Source organism: Paralichthys olivaceus, chromosome 2 (assembly GCF_024713975.1).
Source record: "Paralichthys olivaceus isolate ysfri-2021 chromosome 2, ASM2471397v2, whole genome shotgun sequence".
NCBI lineage: Eukaryota > Metazoa > Chordata > Actinopteri > Pleuronectiformes > Paralichthyidae > Paralichthys > Paralichthys olivaceus.
This window is the reverse complement of record NC_091094.1, coordinates 14,531,143-14,549,333: the sequence shown is the minus strand read 5'-3', so window position 1 is coordinate 14,549,333 and position 18,191 is coordinate 14,531,143. Positions and strand designations below refer to the sequence as shown.

Sequence of the window (18,191 nt, the reverse complement as noted above, 5' to 3'; positions counted from 1 at the left end):
ATTCCCAAAAAACTTGGAGGAAGTATCAGGTATGGGTCAGATAAGAACAATTACAATTTTGGTGCAGTTTTCAACATTTTCGTTGATTTGAGAATAACAATGAAAATTTTAATGAAAACAATTCACTTTCAAAGTGCCCTTCTAGAAGTTATTGTCAAATCTTGATAGAAGGATCAGCTTCTTCATATTTTGAATGTGACTGTTTGCTTGATAATCACTGCAATTAATAATATCATTATCTACATTTGATTAATCCAAATTTTAAAGCAACTTTTCCTGGTCTGCTCATACACAACCCAGGTTTAAGACCCACTGCATTACGATAAGATGGATGTTAGTGTCCATTCAGGGAGTAAAACACATATACACATATACAACTCATTGGATTATCACAAAACTTGGTGGAAGGATGTGGTATGGGTCAGCGAAGAACCCATTGAATTTTGGTGAGGATCCAGATGAGAAGGCAGATCCAGGAATATTTTTTTACTTTTTTCAGCAGTGCGAGATAAAGCTTTTTTTTATTTTTTACAACATTTTCACATTTTTACAGAAAGCAATTCATGGATCATAATTTAAAAAAACCAGGCACATAGAGGGGACTGATAGCTACGACTGTGTGAAATTTGCTGCAGCTTGATTCGATTTAAGGACTGTTGGGCCTTGGGGGAGGTATGTGCTCTCCTGAGGGACATTCTAGTTTGTGTATTGCGCTTTTCAGACAATTACACTTGAGTGCATGTTAGATCGTTGATCATTTATTCATTCCTTTGTGTCAGACAGTCCCTGAAATCAACACAAATGGCTTTCTATACACTTCGTGAAGTTTGTTTTGTGATAAACATTTTCTATAAAACACATGGCAGCTATATATATATATATATATTTTCCATCTAAAAACAGTAGGAAACCCTGGTCTGTCCTGCACTTTTGGACAACTGTGTCAAAGGAAGCAGCTTGCTCACACACAGACTCCTACATTCATGAGATCACCTGCCCTCTGATCCATTCTATAGGAACTACAACGCATTAGTTGATTCCTCTGTCGCTCTGTTTCACACAAACACACAGTCAGTCAGACAAACAGCTATGCAGAGTGTGAGGGGGGAATTCATTCAGAGAGTAAACACAGGGCCAGAGGATATTTGGGGCCCTGATGTGTCTGTTTACAGTTGGAGGTCATCTACAGGTACTGCAGGGTGAGGACCAGGCAGGATGCTGGGTAGAGGAAAGAACCTGCAACAGGATGTTTGAAGTAACTGGGGTGCATTTATGTTGTGCTAAATTCAATCTGAAAATATCGAGATGTTTACTGTTGTTTGTGAACATAAAAAACAATGATGCTCTAAACAAGAACTGATGGAATAATAACAATTAAAATACAACATTCAAATCTGAACATTATAAACAGTGCCTTTTTCTTAGTGCCCATCAGGGAAAGAAAAGAATACTACCATGTGTAATCCATGGTAAGTTAGTAAGTCACTGAAGGAGATGATGTGGTACATGTATACTGTACAACCTGCGCTCCGTCTCACTGGAGCAGAGTCTGCTGCTGTTATACTCGAACTGGGCCAGCGCTGTCTTAGTCACCCAGTCACTGGTCAAGCAGACTGGGTGCAAGTACACAGTGCTCATGTTTAGCAACTGTACAACCCCCCTCCTCCTCCTCAGTTGGGCATCAAGTGGCTCATGGCACCAAAGGAGTTGATCAGTCTTGGATATAAACTAGCCCGACAGATAGACACAATGAGAAGAGAGGTTAAATATTCATTGTCCAATGTTAGGCCGACTGAGAGAAAATGCCAGTGAGAATGCTGTCTCTCCCCCCCCTCCTCCACTCCTCAGGGCCTGGTCCAGCATCCGATGACTTCACATAACAAGTTAAACATCAATCTAAAGCAAAGGGACGCACGCGCTCCTCTGGACTGGTCAGAAGAAGATGCATGGCGGGACTTTCTGGGAGGGTCTCTGGCAGGGCTGGTTCACTGTAAACAGGGTATTGGTTGTTTATTTATTTATTTTTTATTTATGTCTATCAAGTGTCCACCACAGGTCCACTGAAGTCCTGCTGAGGGCTGTCCCGAGGGGAGGAGCTCTCTGGGGCAGGTGGGTGAGGGAAGTGGGTGACCCCTGCTCCTGAGCTGCAGGTCACACAACCCTGACAAACACAAAAAGAAAAGTCAGAAGTGGTTTCGGGTGGTCAAAGAGAAGGACTTTTATTTGTGGTGAGTGTGTGAAGATCCCCACCTGTGTATCAATCTCTTGTGGGATAGTGTGCTGTTGGATCCAGGGATGGACTTCAGCCAGCTCTTCTCTCTGCTCCTGGCTGAACCAGGGCTGGAGAGGCTGAATAACCCGAAGCTTCTCCTTGTCTTCTGCTAACACCTCATTCTGGTCCCTGGTTAAAATAAGAAATAGAAAGGTGTGAGAGTGCCTTGTCTCGCATATCTTAATTTAACAAGATCTTCCTTTGAAATGCTCTGGGAGCCACATGGTTCCAAGAATAACTCAATCATCTCATCTATGCTTCTTCTTGTCTTTCTTTTCTTCTACATTTGCCAAAGAAGTTAATTCATTAGCCTTTGCATGAGGGGACTTGTTATAGGTCTTCCTTGCCTTAGTCACTGTTTGCCACTTCTTTCAAGTGAATTAGCTGCTGCACATGGAGTCATGACGAGCCTTTGTTGGACTGCTAAACAGTGAAATCACTATGTATTTGTTTGTGTGCATCCCCTTAATTTCATACTGATGTCATTACATGATTAAATCAAGGGATTGCATCAAACAAACAGGAGTTCTCTTGGTCCATACTCACCTACAATCACCACACAAACGCAGAGCAAATGATCAATTGTTTTAATTTAGCTTTGATAAAAGATTTGTATGTTTAAGTTAAGACCATGGCACTCAGAGAGGCCAAGTCATAGAGCAACTGTCATATGGGTAGCATGTCATTGAAATGACCACAAGTCTACAAAGCCAGTCTTAAAAATACAGTTTCAAAAACATTTCCATGGTCTCGAAACCTCAAATGTCAAATAGCGTTTGATCTTGAGAAAGTTGGACTGACAATAAAGTTTTTTATTTTGACTTAAATTCAGCTGAAAGATTTTAAAATCACCAAAGTGCAGAATCTACAAGTGATTGTTGAATTTTTACAGCTAGAAAAAAAATCTAAAGAAATATTTTAATGTGACCATTTATTGAAGTAATACTTATGCCACCTTGCTCCTTATAGTTTCTTTTCCAAGTTTTATTTTCTTTACATGTGCTCTCTCTCTTTGGGACTGATGCTTATCAGTGTGTACAATTTGGTGCAGATCCAAATAAAAATCCAGATCTAGTTAATTTAAATATGGTTTCATTAGGGAACTATTGGGCCTTGGCAGAGGTGGAGGCATTTGCTCTACTGAGTGCCATTCCAATTTCCAATGTCACCATGTTTAAGGGTTAATGAAGGTTTAACAACAGAGCACAGCTCACAGGAACTAGTGACAGAGTAGGGAAGAAATTCTGTTCTGCTCTGTATGTGTTGGCATTTTCAAGCATTTTCCTTTTCTGGTCACATTTCAATCCGTGATGTAAAAAGCAGCTGCTTCCTGACAGCTGTCAAAGGTCTTAACACAACAGATTATTCTGTTTATTGAGAAAGGAATGGAAACACCAGGAGTGTCGCTGTGTGTACCTGGTGTGGATCTGGTACGTCATCATGACTTGCTCAGGTGTGTGCTGGATCATGCTCCACAGGGAGGTCTCCACACGTGTGTCGAAGCTGTGCTGGTTCTCTGCTGGTACCTCCTGGCTCTTGCGGGCTCTGTGCGACGTGTCTGATGAATCATTGCTGGCGAAGTATTTGCTGCTGTTGCTGCTGCCTGTAAAGCCATTAATATGTCAGTCTCTGTCTTCAGAGGTTACACATACAATATCCATTGCCACCAGATGTCTCACTAGCACCAGCATCTCGGACCAAGCACATATTTGTTGCTCATTTCAATTGGCTAATAAATGTTACAAAAAAGTAAACAATACATATTCATCATAACATTATGATGACAAAAATACCAAAAGATGTCTAATATTATTTCACTATATCTAGTGTGCTCAAATGTTATATTCTCAATGTATTAAGACAATCGTTATAACTTAAATGTAAGATGGATTGAAAGTGTTAGTTTTGTCCTTCCTACCAGTGTGAGAGGTGGAGGTTCCATTGGAACCAGATCCAGATCCAGATCGCAACGAGCCTCCAGACTCCCCTGATCCTGAGGCGTTGGATCCGGTCCCTGACCTGGCATCCTCCTGCAGTAGCAGGTCAAGCATCTCACTGGATGTAGACTGGGCATCATGGTTCCCAGAGTCACTGGGGGTGTCAGTCTGAGAAGGGAAAAGGTCTTAAGGTCAGAAATACACCACAATTTGGTTCCCTGGACTTCACAACTGTTTATACTGTACTGGCTATGCATTAAAATCCACCTAATGACAGAATTATGTTTTTTTTTTAAACATGTAAGAAAGTATAAAGTAGGTGAAGATTGATGAACAAGAGCTGACTAACCTCGTTGGCATGTTTTTCATGGAGGCTCTCTGTGTGGTTGTGCCCGGTGCTGCTCTGCCCCTCACTTGGCTTAGGCAGCTCCTCCTGCAGAAGGTTGAGCTGCAGTGGAGAGCTTGAGCGAGAGCTGGAGAATAAAGCCCGGGCTTCAGGTGCCTCCTCCTCTTCCCCAACAGAGGAGCTGGGTCTGGGAGAGCAAAGCAGAGGGCCCGGGGAGGTCATAGTGTGGGGGCTAGGCTGGGTTTCGAACTGAGGCTGCAGGAAAGGGGCACTGTCAGGGGCAAAGCCCATCATGGTGATGGGTGCCTGGGGCAGCATGGAGGTACCTGATGGAGGGAACATGGATGGGTAACCTGCAGTGAAGGTTTGGTAGTTGGGAAGGATGACAGCCATGACAGGAGCCAAGTAAGGGTTGATGGTATGGGCTGGGGCCATGGGCTGCATGGTGTGAAAGTTCTGCAGGTTCTGCAGAGTCTGAATGGACTCCATCTGGATTGGTTGCATGCCTGACAGGCTCTGAGTTGACTGTATGGTGTTGAAGCTGTAGCTGAGCTGGGTTTGGTCTGGAGGCCTTAGCAATACAGGAGTCGGTCCAGGCATCTGTTGTGCTCTGGGCGGCTGCTCTGGACCAGGCTGAGTCGCCATCATAGGGAAGAATGGCGTCTGGAGTGGGGATGTTTGGCTGTAAGGCACCCCCATCTGGGGCTGAGAGGACTCTGACGGAGGCCAGGAAGAGTCAGGGACACGGCTAGGAGGGCCAGGTGGGGAGGCATAGCTATCTGAGGAACCCTGGGGTTTGGGGCGCTTATACCTAGGCTTTCCTCTCCGAGAGCGTTTCCAACCACCGCCGCTTAATGGACGTAGGTAATCACCTATAGTGAGATGGACAAAAATTTTAGTTAGCATTTCCTCAATGAGATGGTATTATAAAAAAAGCATTACTACACATGTAAGTACCTTGTTGATGGGAGTGAGCCATCGAGCTGTTGTCCAGCTGCAGGTAGGAGCTGTAGGGGCTCTGGAGGATGCGGTGGCGGAAGCGATCCACATACTCTTGCTCCTCCTTCTGGGTATGAGCTGACAGCACCTGCTTGGTGAGACCTACAAACCTTCGCTCCTCTGCTGCAGGGCTCGGGGCTGGACGGATGTGGGTGGGAGCAACATCAGCAGGCTCACTGCCCATCGGTGCATCCTCTGGTGCTGTGGCCTCTGTGGTTGAACATTGAGGAACAAAGACTTGTTCAGTGGTTTACAGGCCTTCCCTGACAGCTCACAAACAGAGAGGGATCCAAAGCTTTTCTAAATGAATATTTAACTCCTTATAGAGGTACTTCCCAGACTACCATAACCACTGGAACCATAGAGTTGCATAAGATCGTAACACAGACATGAGGGCGTGTTTATATACCTGACTCAGGCTGCGGCACATGTACGATGGTGCTGCTGTATGAACACTGACTAGTGACTGAGACCACACTCATGGCCTTGGTAGACATCGTGATGTCTGTGAGAGGTGCTCCCACTACAGCTGCAGGGCCCACTGACACCTCACTGTCCAAAACCACCCCTAGACACACAAGTAAGTAAATAAGTACCAGTTCATGTTGCTTCAGCAAAGAATGTTAGAGAATTTTACAGAAGAGAAAGTCATGTGTTTATACCATCTGAGTTGTCCTGAGCCATTTCTGCAGCTCCAGCAGGCTTGTCATCTTCTGAGGTAGAGGATGAAGAAGATGAGGTGGCCAGGGAATGAGACTCACTCTTGCGCTTAAGGGCTGGACCTGTACAGCTTTCCAAATATCTACAACAGAGAGAATTGGAGTAATTAATAAATTTCATACTTTGTCTTGTAGTAAACTGAACTGATTCAAGCATGGTTAAGACCACACACCTGATGATGTTGTCCACACAGTTAATTTGCTGATAGGAAGGAATGTGTGTTTGCTTCCTGCTTTCTTCATGATCTCTGACCTCAGTGTTTAAGGCTGCAGGCAGCAGACGTGCTGGATGAATAAAGGGTATTTTTAATAATAAAATAATTGCACTTATTAAAGAACTAGAATAGCTGCACTGCGGTTGTATGCCTCAGCCAACCCGTGCAGTTTCTGTGTACATATTTCTATAGACCTTTTATATGAAGGTCAATGTAACCTTAACCTTTGAGAACTGAAACACAGTAACATGAGCTCATAAATGTTGAATGCACTAATTGTAAGTATAATGAAGTTGGTGTGTGTGGGGGACTACATTACCTGTGGCAGGTTTTCCAAAAAGAGAAACTTTGTGGTTGGAATCCAGATAAGCCTGCTGACCCCAACTCTTCACTCTGTTCACGTCAGCACAGATCTGCTGCAAAGTCATCTGCAAGAATACACACACACACAAAATAAAACAGTGTGATTAAACTTAGCAAGAGCAAATGAGCTACCATTGGTCCGCTGACAAGTGAAGTCGCTGTCTCACCGGTTCCCGGTGTGAGTCCTCCCATAGGTTACCATTGCTGTCACTTGAAGAAGCGACGCTGATGTAATGCTCATGAGATCCGTTACTTCCCAGACTACCGTAACCACTGGAACCATTGTTGTGGACCGGCTGAGGCAAAGAGACAAGGTAATTCTCATACACATGAACACAAAAAGAATGCATGACATCCCAGAAAAGATAAGTCTATGAGGCTGCATGTGACTACACTTGAGTGGGACCAGAGACCTGACCCATTTGGGTTCGGATCCACGTTTCCTGTTTTCAAATACCTGAGTGGATCTGAGAAAACCCAGCTGTGATCAGGCAGCACAGATTGTGTTGGAAGTGCTGTGTGTGTATGCATATTGTCTTCCAATCAGAAAAGAGAACAAGGGTGTCTCAATCTCTGCCTGTCCATAATAAAACAAAACCCTGGAGTTTTTAAACTTAAACTGGGCAGCAGCCTTTCTAAAAGTCTCTGTTTTAGGTGATTAAAAACCCCTGGACACCAGACGTAAAAGTAATGTGACAAAAGTAATGCATTAAAACTAACATATATCAGTCTGAATATCATTTCTTAAATAAGCAACCAAGAAAACCCACAGGAAAATGTCATTATGATACAAAACAGAGGAGCAAGGTTATCTTGAGTTTAGATTTAATTTAAAAAGTACATTTTCTTTACTTTTTCCCTTTTGATAAATACCTAAAAATGTTATTTCAATGTTTTGAATGTTTTTTCAACAAAGAAATATTCACCTGCAGGAAAAGCTTGTAGATCTTTGCCTGCAGGTCTTTAATTTCCTCATGACTGACTGCAAAATCCTCCTGAGTCTGAGCAGCAAATACATCCTCATTCAGTGGACTCCTACAGGCAGAGAAAAGCACAGAGACATCTGCTTTATTGTAATGCAATTTAATTTCTTAGCAATATCAATGCTGCTGCAGCACTTCACTGAAAAAAAGGTGGGTATTAAGACAGATGCAAAATCCAAATCCTCATTGAACATTGAAGGCACAACGACCTTACTTTTGAATACACCAAATTATTATCTTTTTTGTGAGAGTGCTTTTGCTCCTTACGTTCTGACTTTATGCCGTCCGATGATAAAGGCCACCTTGCGGCTCCATGGGTTGATGAAACTGGACCAGCTTGTGTCCAAGGTGATGTAGTCTCCATTCTGACAGCGAAGACGCACTGGAGAGTGCTCGAATGGTGGCTGGCCAGCATACTTCAACACTACACATGGTAACAAGAGTGAAAACAAGAGAGAGATGTAATAAACTGAATGAGAGACTGGTCCTTAAAAAACAACCTTGAGGGAAAACTTGGATGGATATTAACGCTGGGTAAAAAAACTTCTGTTACTGGTTAATGTACATCATATTTTTCCTACAAATGCATTCATTGAAAAATTACCATAACCCTATTGTACTCTCTACTACTCCCGACATTACTATTTGCTATTAATAACGTTCGAAATGAGCTACTTCAAATAAACCTTCCTTGAGCATGTACCTTTCCGGTGCATAGACAGCAAGAGGGGCCGGTCTTCTGGATGAATACAAGTCAGCAACGACGTGCCAATCAGATCCTGAGGAAGGTATCCTAGCAACGGCACAGCCCTGTGGATAATAACTGTAACGTCAACTTCATCTACACACTGCCATTTAATAGCTTAACATACAGTTCAAACTCTGGTTGTGCACATTTTTTGTGTGTGTCTGGACCTGTCATCCACTTCAAGAAACACACAACCAGGGGAGTGTGTGGTGGTGAAGATGCGCTTGTCCATGGGGATACGAGGTGCTGCATGAACAAATACCAAACATTAGGAAGTACATGTGCATCTACATATGCCTTAGCATAGTGATGAGCGTGCAGCATGAGTAATCAAATTAAAATGTTTTTTTGTTTACAAATTTAACAGAAACATCTCTGGGCTGGCTGAAGAGTAGAATAAAAATGGAAAATTATCTTCTACTCAACTACTACCACTCGGTCGCACCACTACATATGACTGTACCTTCATATCCAGAGATGATGCGTTCAGCCAGCGCCAGGGAGCATGGCTCCTCCTCCTCCCCACTTGCTCCTGTTCCCTGCACCTTCAGCAGGTACGGCGTAATCCGGAATGGATTGTAATGCATCTCACCCTCACGGTCCTTCTTGCCCCTAAAATAAACATATTAATTTTACTTTCCTTTGTGATCACATAAGAAAACAAGCTTTTTAACTCTTTAGTTCAGGACAAACACTAGTAGACGCTTTACAGGAAACTAAACAAATGCTGATATAGTCATGTCTATCCATTTCCAGACTGGTCTCACCTTAAACACTGATGTCTGTGTGCTACAATAATACAGCGATGACTTGCTCCGTCTTTATCTGTGCTGTATAGCTCGTAACAACATCCCATAGGGGTCAGGATGAATGAAGAGCTCTGAAAACTGACCCTTTGGTGACCTTTACTTATATTTATTGGTAAAGATTAGTAACTGCAGAGCTTTTCTGATACTATTCTACAAGAAAGGATGGAATTCATATCTTTTGTGCTCTTCCAAGAAAGATTATTTGATTCTGCAATCACTAAATTATTTCATGTCTAACTTAACAAAATTAATAGATTTCAGATACTGACCTGATTCTGCAGAAGAAGGACTTGACTTGCGCACAGTCAAACAGAACCCCGGCTGCAGAGACAGACAACAGAGGAAAGTGGTATTTGCATGTGAAAATACACATGGGCACACAAATATAAAGCCAAAACTAAGACTAAAAATCACAGTTATAAAGTTTGACATATGTTTGAAAATTAACAATGTCTGAATGTCTATCTCTGTCAATCCATAGCAGATTAAGGTGTAATGTAAATTAAAGTGTTGGTTATGTCTATTGGTGTTTTTATTATGTCAGTATGTGGATAATGCCCTGAGAATGTTATGGTTAATGTTATCAAAGCTATAGGGATAAATAAAGAATCTATGTATCTCATAATATGCAAAGCAGACTATTATAAAAAGGACCGAAGTACAATACAAGACTCATTTTAATGCTTAAGTATTTGTCTGTTACAGCCAGTCCCTATATACTAGAATTAACCTAAATTTAAAACATTTTTACTTTTACAAATTTAAAAATATTTAAAAATTTATATTTAAAGTTGATTCCTTAACCTTACCTTAAAAAATAAGAATAAACTGAAAGTTTATAAAATGTGGTACAAACACACCTGTGTGCGAGTTGCTCCAGGGTGGCAGGTGCGGCTGAGCCGTGTGCGCGTAGAAGACATTAACATCTTGGTGGAAGAGCAGCTCCACAAACTTGGCCGACTCTAGGAACTTCCTCTTGCAGCTCAGAATGGTGTGAGCCTGTTCTGACGCGTACAGCACGCGGCCGCTCGAGAGGGAGAAGACAACCACGAACGAGTCCTAGATACAGAGACGTACACACGCACATGTAGAAAGAAACACGTACACAAGCGAGCCAAGTCACAGACACATAAAAGCAAAAGACACGCATACACTCACACACATGCCCAAGCGTGAGGCAAAAATATATGTTTATGTGAAAGAATTCCCTCGAGGCGATTCAGAGATATTGCATTCAAGGGAAAAAAATGTGCTTTGTGAGGTCACAATGACATTGACCTCTGGCCACCAAATTCTGGAATGGGACGGACAGACAACACGAAAACATGATGCCTCCGACCACTGGCTGCCGCCGGCATGGAAGCATAAAGATATGATTTAAGAATTACTCACAAAAAAACCTATCCACAGGTGATGCCTTGTGTGTTTTCAGTGACAAATGTAGGCTACAATTGAGGCAAGAATGTGAAGTATCATTAGTTCTCGTGTGTGTATTATGGGAGTATGTACCGTGTTTTTAAGGGTGTGTTCAGACGTGACTCTTTCCAACTCTTCCAGGGAGCAAACGGTGGCATCTCTCCTCTCATCCTGGCCAGTTCTAATCAGCAGTTTGTAGTATTCACTATTGGCTGCAGACAAAAGCACAAAAAGGAAAAATGTGTTGGCAGGTTTGGTGGAAAAAGGGTAAAAAAATGTTTTCCAGCTGTCTGTTGGGCCAGGTTACCTTGCACTTGTTTGACACAGTTGAGTGCGTAATGTAAGGCCTCCACAGTGCTGGCTTTGCTGCGACTGCGCTTGTCTGACGGAAGCCTCTTCTTCATCTCAGCCACGGTGACCTTCACTTCTCTGTGGGCCTGCCCTCTGCCACCATCTGCATGCTCACTGCTACAGAATCAGAGATGCAATAACATTAAACACAATCATCTTTGTTCCACTACATTTGTCATGGCCATGTGCACTCAGTTTTCCCATGCAATATTATGAGCATGCTTGACTTTTATTTCTACATCAGTGGTAACCATAGTAATCTGACTAAACTGATTTGTTAACAACCTCTTTGTTGGTCTGGCATGTTTTGTTCTGTTCATTAGCATGTTGTTATGTTACAAGATCTCAGCTCTTACATTGGTAAGGACATTGTTCATCTGATATCTGTTATATCTGATCGAAAATGTCAAGGCAAGAGATAAAAACAAAGTTGTAGTTAGCTGATACTAAGGTGTCTAAACTCTTAAATGGATTAACAAGAAATTCTGTAGACTGACTCACAAAGGCAGTGCTATGATGTGCTATGGACTTCAGTGCATTTTAAACTTAAACTTAAAGTCACTGTGTTGTGAATGTTTACAGAAATGTCAGGGCAAATACCTCTTGATTGAAACGGAGGTGGATCCAGTGGCACTCCCAGGGCTGTGATTGGCCGAGGAGGAGAGGTCATGTGAACCACTGGTCATCTCTTCATCTTCCTGCCCGACTTCTCCACCTGAAGCACCGCTCTCCTCTCCTCTCCCCTGCGCCCCTCTGTCCTGCTGCCCGGACGTCACTCTCTCCTCCCCTCTACCTTCACCTGTAGCTGGTGATTGCACGGGTTCCTCCCCATCTGGGCCGCTGTCACCCCCAGGCATCTCCGCACTTTGGTCACACATCAGTAGCAATAGGTCCAGTTATCGTGATCAGTAAAGGTCTTCATAGTTCTTCAGAAGAGGGCATGAGTTCCATGTGGTGATGATAATTTATCAGCACTGTAAGACAGAGGGAAACGAGGGGAGATGACCATAAGCATTATCAGAAAAGGTTTGCAGGATTTGAGCAAAAGATTTGAGCATGGACAAATTAGCAGCTGGTGTCGACCTGGTGCCTCAGGTCTCATGAAGAAATCATGACAAATTATGTGGTAATAGCACTGTCCTCCATGTTAGCCCAGTTGACAATGTGAGGCTGGTGGGCTTGTTCAAAACAGAGTGTGATCTAGAGGAACTGGAAATTATTAACCTTGAAGCCTTAAAGTCATGGTACCATGAAGCAAGCTGTGCAAACCCCTGAAGACACATTATTCTGGTTTTATGCTCTGAGAAGGTACAATTTTAATAATTGAAATGATGGTGTGCATGTTACGTTTTCTCTGTTGAAATTTTATGTCTCAATCCCATATTATTTTTTCCTTCTCTAAATACAACCAGTTGATGGCCATCCCACCCTCAGCCTGATTGTTTCTGTCTCATAAGAGAAAGTTTCTCTTCACTGTTGTTTGGCCCTGGGTCTTTGTAAATAATGTTAAAAAGACTATGATCTAGACCCGCTCTGTATGAAAAATGCCCTGAGATAACACATGTTGTGATTTGTGGCTGTATGAATAAAATGTACTTGATCCAACTATACTGTTACAATATATTCAGTTCATTTTGTATAAATAATTTTCCATTCCTTATATTTGTGTTTATATTGTTTGTTTCATTTTTTATTACTTTAACTGCATGTCAATTTTTACTACCCCCTTTTGCTGCCATAACCTGGCAAATTTCCCCATTGTGGGACTAATTAAGGATTATTCTATCTCATCTCATTATATATCTGGACATCACAATATATATAACAATATTTATAAACACAACAAACAGGGGTGATATAACTTTAGATTACATGCTTATTCCTGCTATGACAGGGAGGGGGAAATACAAAATAAAGTATAATGGCTCACTATATATCTGTTTCTCTTAAAACACAGTAACATAAAGGGAAAAGTCTGCCCATCAAAGGGATGAAAATGCACTCATTATCTACTCACCACTATGCAGATGGAGGGGTGGGTGAAGTGTTTGAGTCCACAAAACACTTCAGGAGTTTCAGAGGTAAATACTGTTGCAGCTAAATCCAAAACAATTGAACTAAATGTCGACCACTTCTTCAAACGTAAAAAAACCAGAAAAAAACTGAAAATGCCTCCATACTGCTTGTGTGGTGTCATCCAAGTGTCCATTAGCCCCAACATCGAATTAGCTCCACTGACACATCAAGCAAAACAAAACCAAAAGGTGCATTACCCCAGTTCACCTTCTTAAATCAACATTCTTCAGCCAGCCTTTTTTCCGGGAACTAAATAGCAGATATACAAACACAAGCTGCAGCTACCACCAAATACATGCCGCACTGAAACAAGGTACTGACAAGAGAGACACAGATAAAGACAGAGGGAGATAGACTGATGGACACAAGCAGGAGTCGATAAAATGTTGTTGGTCATGTCATCACTGCATGATTACATAACCAGTCTGCTGAATTCAAAGTGTAAAAAACAACATCCCATTACTTGTGACATTAGAACTATACAACACACATACAAAAACCCAGTTTTACTTACATCAACTTTACAGCACACAAACAAGACCACACTAAGGTCAAGTAGGTTACTTCTCTCCCCTTCTAGAGTTTGAGTACTTGTTCAAAGCACAGGGTCACTCCCAAATCGATTGACAGGTCATTGACTGGTCAACTATCACAATAACCTAAATAATATGAATTATTAATGCTTTTCTGACACATCGATAGTGAAACAGGAGTAAAACCCAGATGGACCAGATGCATATTTTTTGAAAATATAAACAAACTCTGAGTAGTGAATCAGTCTTTTTCTTTACAGTTGATCAAAATGATCAAAATGTGAGAAGATAACAGTAAATTATATGACTCTTCTGAAAGTCAATAAATGATAACGATGAATGAGAATATTGAATTTTCACCCAGCACTACATTGCTTGTGGTACCACCCTTGCTGCACTAAAGAGCTTGCCTTTCTTATCATATCTGCGGCATAAACAAAATATCAAGCCAGTACCAGGCGGCAATAGTTCCTATTTTGACAAATGTAAAAGCCCTTATGAAGCCTGTTTACACACAATATACACTGGTGGTAAAAGACCAATCGAGACATTACAAACACTACAACAATCCATGTATTTTCTATGCTCAACTCCACTTGTATATCCAATGTCTTCTTTCTGTCTCAATATAAATATACATCTTTTTGATAAAGTCAAATTTAATTGTTAGATGACAAGAAACTAATAGATTTTCTCAGACACACTATAGTTGTTTATACTTTAATAAAGTATATGTATATATTTTAGTATAATGTACATATTTGACATTGTTCTTATTTATATTATATTTCCACAGGGGATCAATAAATTATTTCTGATTCTGCTTCGGACCCATACCTACATAAATACACATTACAAGTAAACACAAGATTCTTTCAGATATGCAAGTAAAAGCCTGGCAGGATATACATTAGAGGATCGACAATATACGCTTATGAAATTACAATACAATTAAATTACATTTACATACTGACAATGTGTAATTGCGGTCTATATACAAATTAAGGTTAACAAATATTTAATGAGGGACATAGTTAAGAGGATCTGGGTTTAAAGGCCTGACTGACATCTTCCAAGTTAAATATTTATAGGACTGAGGTAGTATAGTGACCTTGTAGGTAAACCTGTTTATAAGCCAGCTCAAATACATAAGATTATCACTGCATATAAAATAAACATACACAAACAACACAGATTTGAAAGAGGATTTAAGGTCAACGCCGCCTTCATCCACTAGGAATAGGTACTGTTTCCAGGATTCAACAACAGACCGACTCCCACTCATAACATGACACTCGTTTGATGGTTCACTACCCCCTACCCACATAAACCCACTGACCTCAATAACCTCAATAACCTCAATAACCTCAATAACCTCAATAACCTCACTCACCACCACACGTCAAGGCTTAAGCAGAGGACTACATTCACTGCTGAAATAACGGTGTTACTGTGAGAGGAGTCACACATCTGGACAGCAACAAATCACATTTGGTGACATAGTAAAATGTAGCTATGAAACAAAGCAATTAGTAACCCTGGCACTGACATGACTGCAAGGCCAAGAGTAGAGTTAGGGGTGTGCGTTTCAAACCTTAGCTTATATTGTAAATTGCTGGCTTGCTAGTTAGAGCAACAGTAACTATGATAGCTTTACTTGTTATTAATGTATTGTCAATATCAAGATTAGCTTTAGATTGTTGTTGACACAGTAAACAGCACAACTCGCTGTTTAAGGATGGATATTCCTGAAAACCAGTACACAGATGTGTGTTTTAACTGACCAGCATAGAATCACAATTTGGAATAAATGTATAGTCACTGGCTTTTAACTGTGGTTGTACCAAGCTGCAATGGCCTTGACTGTTTAATGGGTGACAAGCTTGCCTCAATTTCCCTTATAGGGTGAGAAAGTTGGAACCATAAACAGTGTTTACATACAGCAGATGGACAGAAATCATGGTGCTTTGATTCAGACTTTGGTGTGAAAGCCGCCGAAACATCATTGTTTGACATCATCTTCATTACATGACATGGGAGCTGTTGGAAATAGAAGAAGCACTAAAATGCAATACAAACAGAGGTGTTCTATTTCTCCAGAGTAGTATTACAATATGGCACTGATTGAAAGTCAGGGGCTCACATGACAAGCTAAAAAAACTGCAATTACTTTTTTCTTTTTCCAGTATTTTGAAAAACGAATCGGAATTTAGCAACAAACAAGGCGTGCTACATGACATTATATTGTTCTAACCCATGGCTAAGGTGGGAGCTTCAGGTGAGCCGAACCTGCCGCGGGCAGACCTCAGGCTCACGAGCTAGAGTCGTGACGTTCACGAACGAACTGAATCTTTAGACCGGCTCATTAACATGAACGATGGGAACCGGGTCGCGTTTGGTTGGGAGCCGTTCTTTTTATTCTCTCTCCCTGAGTTCACACCTGTGGTTCACAGTTGCTCACACAAGCTCCTCCACCGAGTGGGACGGAGAGAGCAACAAGTTGTGCACGCTCCCTTCACGTGAGTGCCTCAGTGCAAAACAAAGAAATAATAATTCTAACTCAAATATTGGTGGGAAATCTGAGTTCAAAATGATTCTGGTCCAGATCTCAGCCCATCATTCCTCCCTGTGATTATTTCCAGGATGAAATGAATTAACCCCAGGCTGGCTTCTTAAAAGTGAATACATATAAAAATGAGCCAAATGAGCCAGTCTTTTGAATGGCTCTCTGAAATGAACGGAACTCAAAGATCCGGCTCCCTCCAAAGAGCCATAAATCCCACCTCTACGATAAGCTAACATGATAGCATCGCATGCTACTGAGCAGCGCTTTCACGCTGTGTGTACACGTGAAGCCCCGCGCCGCTGGGACAGAGCACACACACACACACACACACACACACACACACACACACACACACACACACACACACACACACACACACACAGTGAACAACACACACACAGTGAACAACACACACACACTGTGAACAACACACACACAGTGAACAACACACACACTGTGAACAACACACCGGCGGGGAAACAGAGGAGTCTCCCGGCTCAACCTGGCTTGTTTACATCCACGCTCCTCTCTCTCGGCTCGGTGCCGTGGGCGAGGTGCTTCGCTCGCTTCACTTGTTCGCCAACTCGGCAACGACGCCTCAAACCACCGGTGTTCTCTTTGAGGAATATTTACCTTTTCGGCGACACGTTCGATTCAGCCCCAGTGTCCAGGGAAAGAAGGTCACCTATATTAAAGCCGTCTGCAGGTTGTGATTAACATTACAAACATGCGGTGACTTCCGTCGCTGCAGCTCCAGCTCTGCCGGGACGCTTGACACATTTGCGCAACGTGAGGCCGGTACCGCGCAACCCCGCCCACCCCGCGGTGATTGGACAGGTGTTATTTGAATGCGTCGTGTGATTGGATAGGGCCTCCGAGAGTGGGCGTGTTGTGTCCGGGCTCTGGTGGCGGTTCACGTGGATCTCCATGTTACGCAACAGAGCAACAACCCTGAGCTGAGCGCTCCGAACACGCTCACATCAGTCCCCACGTCATCCGCCCTGCTGCTCGCTGAATGGACTGACACATAACCAGGGGACTACAGAGACGGGATTCATTCATAATCAATGATCAGAGTCATTTTTTAAACAACACTCCAAAAAAAGTCTCCATCTCAAATGTAACTGTTGCTATTTCTGTGATGGTTGAAGGTCCAGTGCGTCATGGGAGCTGTTGGCAGACATGGAATACAACATTCACTCATGTTTTATTTTTACATACATGTCTGTGGATGGTTTTGTTACATTGAATATATCCGATCCTACTCCTTTTGGTTTGCCACTGCATTAAAAAGCTTTGCATGACATACTGCGGACATCCATGTGAGATATCTACATCCAGGCGTCATCCTTACCTGTGCGCTGCCTCTCTCTGTAATTGACATTGATTGGTTTTATTAAAGGACATGCATCTGATGTTGGCCTAAATGAACAGATAATCTTGTTGCCACAATGTTATAGTTACAGTGGCTTTTAACTGCAGTCGTACCAAATTGAAATGAGATATTTCATCTCCTCCTCTACCCACGTGAGCTACAGAGGCCTTGACTGTTTAATGGGTGACTAGTTTGCCTCAGTTTTCCTTAAATGATGAGAAAGTCACAACCATAAAGTTTCATACAGCAAATGGACAAAATCATGGTTAAATTTGATCTGAATCAAGACCGCCTCTTTTGGTCTCACCAATTTTGTTTTTCATTGTTTTAAAATAAGGCCTTCATATCTCTATAGGTAGGGAGTCCTCTGCCTCAGGGTCCTCCATGTTGCCCTGTTTTTACAAAATGGGAAAAATGTTCTCTAGAAGGAATTTCACGGTTTTATGTTGAGAGTGCTGTACGTTTGCCTACTTACAGTAAAAA

At 42.1% G+C, this 18,191-nt stretch overlaps 1 protein-coding gene across 2 annotated transcripts; it reads right to left on the bottom strand.

The window, feature by feature from the left end:
* Window positions 1-736: 736 nt before the first annotated feature.
* Window positions 737-17,125, bottom strand: per3 (period circadian clock 3). Of its 2 annotated transcripts, none has more exons than XM_020086866.2 (22): window positions 16,967-17,125; window positions 11,759-12,132; window positions 11,115-11,275; window positions 10,901-11,019; window positions 10,252-10,450; window positions 9,661-9,712; window positions 9,046-9,194; window positions 8,750-8,828; window positions 8,538-8,644; window positions 8,102-8,258; window positions 7,778-7,886; window positions 7,019-7,147; window positions 6,808-6,916; window positions 6,447-6,558; window positions 6,217-6,356; window positions 5,964-6,122; window positions 5,513-5,764; window positions 4,559-5,427; window positions 4,191-4,377; window positions 3,689-3,875; window positions 2,251-2,401; window positions 737-2,161 (listed from the first exon to the last, which is right to left on the bottom strand). In XM_020086866.2, the coding sequence occupies exons 2-22, from the start codon at window positions 12,034-12,036 to the stop codon at window positions 2,039-2,041; spliced, it is 3,828 nt and encodes a 1,275-aa protein (XP_019942425.2). In that variant the 5' UTR covers window positions 12,037-12,132; window positions 16,967-17,125; the 3' UTR covers window positions 737-2,038. The 2 variants fall into 2 exon arrangements, with proteins under 2 accessions (XP_019942425.2, XP_069393686.1); XM_069537585.1 differs by lacking the exon at window positions 16,967-17,125 and adding an exon at window positions 13,176-13,314.
* Between the last annotated feature and the right edge of the window lie 1,066 nt (window positions 17,126-18,191).